Below are 7,873 nucleotides of genomic sequence, written 5' to 3'. Positions count from 1 at the left end.
TGAAGAGGGGATGAGGTGGGATACATACTATTGTAGGGCAGGTAGCTCATGTGCACATCAGGGCACGTTATAAACGGTAGGGAGGATAGGATAAGGGGAGCCTCCAGAAGATAAATAACAAATGACCATTGGCCAATGCAACAGGTAGACATGGGGAGGCGAGGGGAGAGAGAGAGAGAGAGAGAGAGAGAGAGAGAGACTCAGAACAAGTGGGATGTTTCAGTGCCCCCCTCTTCTCGGCTTTCCTTGTGTTTGTCAGTTTTAGGCTGTGAGACTCAGTTGAAGCGAGACAAGACTTGTGAATTTTCAAAGTGCCACATCCTCCCGTCTAACGACCATTAAATTTATGAAAAACCGATTGGAATTCAGGTGGAGGGAACATTTGGAGCCACATGGTAGTCTTCATAGCGTAATTCCACCCACCTTAAACATGTTATATAGATAAACTTCTTTAATAAAATGAACAAGAGGGGGAGTTGACAAAGATCAAGGATGGGTGCATGCTTTGAGATGCTTAGAACTTGCAAGAGGGTAGGAGTAACATCTCTGGTAGACGTCCCATGTCTTTGTATACAAGTCTTTGATGGAACCCTAGCCCTCTGAAAGCATATGTAGTGTTTAAGGACAATTGTATTCTTATTGTGGTAATATAAATTCTCTTAACTCACAATTGCGAGTATGGCAAACAAAATAAAAACTAATAAAATAAACTTTTAGAAGATCTTTAAATAATTAAAAAATTCACATATAAAAATATTATAATATATTACATCATGGGATCAAAATTCTATAAATGAACTCCCTAATACCTAATACCTTGTTGTCCGACTACATAAAGAGTCCTTAGTGAATGGTAGAATTTTGGGTGCAAATGTGGACCATTCAAAAAGCTTATCCATTAATGTCACATGACAAGGTAATGATAATTTTAGCCCTTGTGAGACTTTTGAGAGGGTGTTGACATTGTGTACCACTATCTTTAAAGAGGGCATTGAGTTTTGTGTCAAATATTATTTTTTATGCTTTAGAATATAGTGTAATGTAAATAGTTCATTCTTAGATATTTAAAACAAAATATATAATATTGTATTGTGACAGTACATGTTTAAAAATGATAGTGTCACTTTCTATTTTTCTCAAAGAAGTTTTTTTTATGAAGAAATTCTTGTCAATACCCTTATCTAAGCCATAGTGAACTTTCACCTTGTTTAACAAAGTTCACTTTGTTTAACAGGCTAAAAAGTGTTGCTTATATCCAGTCTTCGGGAAAAATGTGTCTCAGCTTAATATTGTGTCATTTTCAATTTCAAAAATTTTGGTTGAGGGCAAGGGGAAAAGGAGAAATTCCCCCCCAAAAAAGAGAAAAATAGTGTAAAAGCCCTAAAAATAAACTTAATTATGTAAAATTTCCTCTTGGCAAATCCAAGGAAAGGAATTGGAAAAATGATTTTTCCCGAACGTTGTTAATATCCTTTGGATTACATCAAAATCAGTCATAGATAGATGTACAAGAAATATGGGAAGTTGGAACCTGAAAAATATACAAAGACATCATAGCCTACGGTGAATACAACCTTGAGTTTGCAGACAGGTATGTTGCTATGATGCTTGAAGAGGGGGGGGGGGGGGGGGGGGGGGGGGCCGGGTCGCCCAAGAAGTGGTGGGCCTGAAAATGCATGTTGAATTTTGAGGCCAATAAAATGTACCAGTGTGGATAGCATACTGCTACCATTGTCCCATTTAAACCTGGGCTTAGGCTGTAAAGGTAAATGGTGTTAGATGCAAGTGGACAACAAAGTTACATTGACCTACTTCATCTTGCAACCATGGGATAAAACCCCCAATAAGCAGACACTCCAAATTAATTATATTTGTTAAGGATCAGTTGGGGTTAGGAGGGAGTACACAAAGGAGTGAGTGGCGAGACTGTTAGCCTAATGTGTCATAATTCGATTCATGAGATCGTTTGAAACTCGTCGTTTTTTGTCTTTTTTTAACCCGACAGGTATGTCTTCCATGGGGGTGCTGTTTTTTTTACATGACGAGTCGAAAAACATTGTTGCGTTTCCTCTACCGACTATTGGATACAAAAGGTTGACATCGTCATGTACCCCAAGGCATGGGCTCCCATTTCCACCCTCAAACACCTCCAATGTTGCGGCACATGACGATAATGAGCGAATTCGTTTTCATTGTCCTTAAGTTGAGGAGTTTGCCTTAGGTAGTGTCACATGAAAGTAGACCACTCACGAAGTCTGTCCATAGCATTCAACCTTGAGCAAAGCTTGCGTACTGTCCCATTATTGGACGTTCGAACTTTCTAGTGCTCAAGCCACTGTTAGAAAAACTGGGTCCACTATATTTAACCGGCAAAATCGTGGCTAGATTTTGAGCTTGCCTTTAAGAAAATCGGGACATTTAAACAAGTTTTAATGTAATTAGCTTCAAATTTTGACCTAAACCGCGGGAGAACTTCAAGTTTGTTCTTATTTTCACCGGTTTGGGAAAATGTATTTTTCTAGCCTCGGGGCCGCATGCATCGTCCAAGCGATGAGCCCATAGTCCCATATAAAGGTTGCACTTTGTGCTAGTCTCTTATAGTGTGCACATGAAGTGCGTTCGTAAATTTTTGGATCCAAAAGGTGCTAAGCTCCACCATTTTTTTGGCCTCATTGTAATTTTCTTCCGATTCAAGTGGACGAATTCGTAGGGCTGCAGAGAAATCATTTGTTTCAAACGCATGCGTTCACTATGGCAGGAAGGTGTCCCAAAGGTTGCATTGCTCTCCAATGGGCTTGCATAGGCTCTGCCAGAATCTCCAGCCTATGTCAGCCAATTTGCTTGTAAGCAAAAAGCCATTCGTTTGTTGACGTTCACAAAGACGGAACGAACCGAGCAGATTAGCTGCATGTGCGCAACAAGTCCCATTACATGTTGTGGCTTGTGGATTTAGAATAATGACACCAGCCTTAAGGAAAAACTACGTTGTTGAGGACTCATGATCACTTGATACCATTTGGTAAAGTGTCTCTCTCTCTCTCTCTCTCTTTCTCTCTAAATATATATATATATATATAACTATATAACTATATATCATTCGCATCCGCAGGGGAACTCTCTCTCTCTCTCTCTCTCTCTCTCTCTCTCAACCCTGCAAAATGGGCGAGCGTGCTGAAAACGAGGGGCAGCTTCCGGGAGTGGAAGACCCTGCATGGCTGCGGGTTCTAGAGCTGGGCACCTTGTGCTGCCTGCCCATGGCTCTCAAAGCTGCGATCAACCTCAACGTCATGGACATCCTCAGCAAACAAGCACCTCCCCACACTCACCTCTCCGCCTCCCAAATCATCGCCCACCACCACATCTTCCCCACCTCGAGCCCCCGTGCTGCCGCCTGTCTCGACCGCATCCTCCGCGTCCTCGCTTGCCATGGCGTCCTCTCCTCCTCCCTCCAACCATCTCACAGCCCCCAACCTGTCCGAACATATGCCCTCAATGATGTTAGCAAATTCTTTGTCAAAAATGAAGACGGTGCCTCTCTTGCCCCTATGATGCTCATGAACCAAGACAAAGTTTTCATGGAGACTTGGCATTACCTCGACGAGGCCGTCCTCAACGACATCGAGCCTTTCACTAGGGCTCATGGCAAAGATGCTTTCTCTTATGGTCAAGATGATGTCCGCATCAACAAACTCTTCAACTCCGCCATGGCCAGCCATACGCAGCTTTTCATCAAAATGCTCCTCGACACCTACAGTGGCTTTGACGATGTCTCCACGCTAGTCGATGTAGGTGGGGGATTGGGAACTTGCTTGAGCATGATTGTCTCTAAGCATCCTCACATAAAAGGCATCAATTTCGACCAACCGCATGTGATTGCTGCAACACCTGAGTATGTAGGTGCGTCTCTCTATATGCTAGAGTTATCTTTTATAACGAAATGTAATTTTTTTAATTGTGGAAATGATGCACTAATTATGCCTTTGGTGACATTGTACATTGTACAACATTATAATTGTTGAAAATTGATTTGATTGTTTGCAACATAGGTGTGGAGAATATGGAAGGAGATATGTTTGTGAGTATTCCCAAGGGTGATGCTATCTTTATGAAGGTAAACCTCATGTTCTTTATCACATTCTGTCTATTGCAAATGGATTGCCTATTAAACTTGCCTTACATTAATTGCTATGGCAAGAATTAAGGTTTCATAAGGTATATTTTCCATTGGCCATTTAACTTAATCTCCTTTATAATCAAATCACCTGATCATGTATTTTTATTCCACTTGTCCGATGTTCCATTACTGAGAGTCAATCGAAACTTACCTAACATTGTTAATTATGACATGCAATGTTTCATAAGATATATGCCATTGACTCCTGAAAAAACGTTGAAATCGTCACCATACTAAGAAAAGTCCATATGTTTTTCTTGTTTTGATTGTTGATTATTGAAAGCTCCTTCAAGCACCACCACCATCATACTATCATTCTTGTCATAGAACATTTGGACTAAATATTCTCCAACTTTCGTTTATTCAATGGTTGCGCTCCCAGTGCCTTTGAAAAATATTATATTTTTTTACTCATTTGTGTGTGTTTCTTGTGTGTCTTTGCAATGGCAGTGGATATTGCATGATTGGAGTGATGAGCATTGTCTAAAGATATTGAGGAATTGTTACAAGGCTCTTCCAGATAAAAGTGGCAAAGTGATAGTAATCGATACTTTGCTACCACCTTCAGTGGAGACTGGAGCAAGGGCCCGTGTGGGCTACCACCTTGATATCCTTATGTTGGCTTACAATCAAGGTGGCCGAGAGCGCACTAAAGCTGAGCTTTTTGAGCTTTCTAAACTTGCAGGTTTTAGTAGCATGCAAGTTGTTTCTACACTACATGAGTGCACGATTGTGGAATTGCATAAAATCTAGGTGCCTTTGTTGTTGGTAGGTGCCTTTGTTGTTGGATTGTATGTCTTTCTTTTGGCACCACGGAAACTTCCATCAACTTTAGAGAACTAGTCTTATATATCTTCCCATTTAAAGCTTGATTTGTAAAAGGCCTCAATGCATCATACACCGTTATATCATGTATTTTCAAAAATTAAATCCAGTACATACCATTGTATCATGTGCCTCACAGTCAATTTGAGTAATTTTCAATGTTAGCATGTACCCATATGAATAGTTATTCTGAGAACTTAAATGATTGAGCCTATAGAAGTGATTAGTCCGACACTTATGGTTTTAATAAAGTTTTTTTGTTTAAATGTGAGTATTCCAAAGAAAACAAACAATCCTTAAGAAAATATGCACAACATGCATGTAGTATAAGTTGATTCTTGGAGTAAAGGCGATGTGCCTTACCTCGGACCAGACATTGTATCCGGCCATCGACTCTTTCTCCTTATTCATTGTACATATACAAGGAATATGGAGCACTCTCACTTCTTTCTATTGTCGCTCCATCCACTCTGCGTGTCCATCTCTCCTCTTCCTTCCTTTTCCTGCTTTGCATACGCATGCATCGCACACTCACAACTGGTATCAGAGTGTGGATGCTTATTGGGGTGTTCACGATAGCGGTCTTGTCACGGCGTCCTCGGATCCAGAGGCGTGAATGTATAGAGCTCGGCCATGGAAGCTTGACTTTGCGACACAGAGTATAGATCGAGCGATCTCTCCTCTTTCCCTTCTTGCATTTCACATGCACGCATCACACACACACAACTCGTATCAGTGTGTGGATGCTCAATATGTTCACGATGGCGGTCTTGTCTGGCATTCTTGGATCTGGCAAGCTGTGGTGTAGAGCGAGCGATGCTCAAAGCTTATGAGCGTTCTGAAGAAGAGAGCCTTATGTTTGAAACTTTGGAGCTTTATGGTTGTGGATATGCCATAGGAAAAGCTTTTGGTGTGCTCATCCTTGCTTAAGAGGAACATCCGAGGTCAATGCAGGAGCAACAGATCTAGACGTAAGCGCTTGGTATACAAGCATCGCTAAATCCTACAAATGATCGAGTAGGCAATTTTGTTGGATTGTCTATATGAAATTAAACCAGGGTTGAAGCAAGTAAGAAAAAGGGAAATCGAGCAAGCAACTCTAAGGGTACCGTGCTAGAGTGGAAAGAGGTAGCGTTTCAGATTTGGTAATGAGCACGGTCGTCTACACTGTTGAAAAATTTCGCATGCAATTTTGTGGGATGTGTATTGAACATCGTATTTGCTCTTTACTTACACATATGGTTATGCATTTTATGATCATTTGAGATTTGTTATTCCTGGATTGTTTATGCGTAGATTTTTCTTGGTATAGCATTAAATATTACTCCGTTGTAGTACATTGAGCCTTCGACACTACTACTTATATTGCTTTGATAGAGATACATTATACATATCCGAGCATCGGATTGATGTAGTGATCAAGTGATCTCTCACTTTGTTCCCAATTTGGCATGGTTTATGGTTGAGGTTATTGAGATTCTGCTCAACTTCGAAAGATTTCTCCCAAGATTTCTCGCCATGCTTTCGGTTTCTTGACATCCATCTTGTAGATCTGTAATGTTTCAGAGTTTGCAAACATGACTCATGAGAGACAAAGGTCTTATTCATGTTTATACTTATATTGTTGGCATTGTGGTGGTCACACAATGCACATTAAGCTTCGTTGCTTTTGGCGTATGAAGCAGTAGCAATGATTATGTAAGATGAAGATATGATTTCGACACATGCTAAAGAGGTGGCTTCATATACAAGTGACGGTGATGTCATGTTTACCTTTGGTGTCCCTATTGCTTACATGTCTTTGAAAGGTGGCTTTTCTTTTCATTGGCTGCTAGATGACGCTGTATTTTTTAGGTCATACCAGATTGTGAGTGGTTCAACACTTTCTTTAGAGAGAGCTTTGGTCATGTTCACTTGGTTGATGGTTGGATGTTTTTCATTGCAAGAGTAGGAGATGTAGACTTGTCATTGCCTAGTGCTACATCACATACACTTCGAGACATACACTATGTTCTTTAGATGAGATAGAGTTTGATCTTAGTAAGATAGTTAATAGATTGTGGGTGTCATAGAGACCAGTCTTTTCAAATCATGCATTGCATATCACTAGTAATTTCCAAGGGATCTTGAGTGGCTTGGTATATCTAATGATTGTGAGGGGAGCTAGAGTGGTTTGGTATATCTAATGCATGTATCTGAGGAATGAGATGACATAGTCTCAATTTTGTTTTGCTGACATGCGTTGAGCGAGAGATGAGAGGTGTCTCCTTTGCAAGTGAACTCCACCATGCTCATGAGATAAAGCTTTTAGATCTGCATGATATCTCAGTATACTCTTTAGAGATAGAGGTACAACGACAGTGCTTTAGTGAAATACAAGTGTCATCAAAGTATGTGCAGAAAAAGGTAGAGCACATATGCTCCCTAGAGACATAAATAGAGCTGAATGACATGTAGTAGACTTTGTAGAAACATAGGTAGAGCGATAGTTCTTTAGTGAAACACAAATACATGTCATCAGAGTTTGTCTGGATAAAGGTAAAGCATATTTTCTCCATAGAGCCACAAGTAGAGTTGACAGACATGGAGTTCTTTGATATGCTCATGCTAGAGGTTGATGAGTTGATTCCAAGAGCTCAAAGCTCTTTGATAGATTTTGTAATGATCCTTGAGTTCAATAATGTATAGCGTGCATGTATATGGGGTGCACATATGCATGCCTTATTGTCTTGATACCTATGAGGAATTGTGGCCTTCTTGAATCCCTTCAATAGCTTCATTTGCTCTTGTTAATTATATTGTATGTTGTGTAACTAAAACAAACATGTCTGATGATGTGACATGTAGAGCTGTTTCCATCATGAAGAAACAAAC

At 40.3% G+C, this 7,873-nt stretch overlaps 1 protein-coding gene across 1 annotated transcript; it reads left to right on the top strand.

The window, feature by feature from the left end:
• Nucleotides 1-3,102: 3,102 nt before the first annotated feature.
• Nucleotides 3,103-5,126, top strand: LOC147447296 (O-methyltransferase 5-like). Its single transcript, XM_086524293.1, has 3 exons — nucleotides 3,103-3,897; nucleotides 4,047-4,111; nucleotides 4,625-5,126. The coding sequence occupies exons 1-3, from the start codon at nucleotides 3,159-3,161 to the stop codon at nucleotides 4,925-4,927; spliced, it is 1,107 nt and encodes a 368-aa protein (XP_086380419.1). The 5' UTR covers nucleotides 3,103-3,158; the 3' UTR covers nucleotides 4,928-5,126.
• The last annotated feature ends 2,747 nt before the right edge of the window (nucleotides 5,127-7,873 follow it).

This window comes from Adiantum capillus-veneris, chromosome 11, assembly GCF_014529385.1.
Source record: "Adiantum capillus-veneris isolate H3 chromosome 11, ASM1452938v2, whole genome shotgun sequence".
In the NCBI taxonomy this organism is placed as follows: domain Eukaryota; kingdom Viridiplantae; phylum Streptophyta; class Polypodiopsida; order Polypodiales; family Pteridaceae; genus Adiantum; species Adiantum capillus-veneris.
Note: the sequence above shows the minus strand (reverse complement) of the source record. Positions and strands in the feature narration are given on the sequence as shown.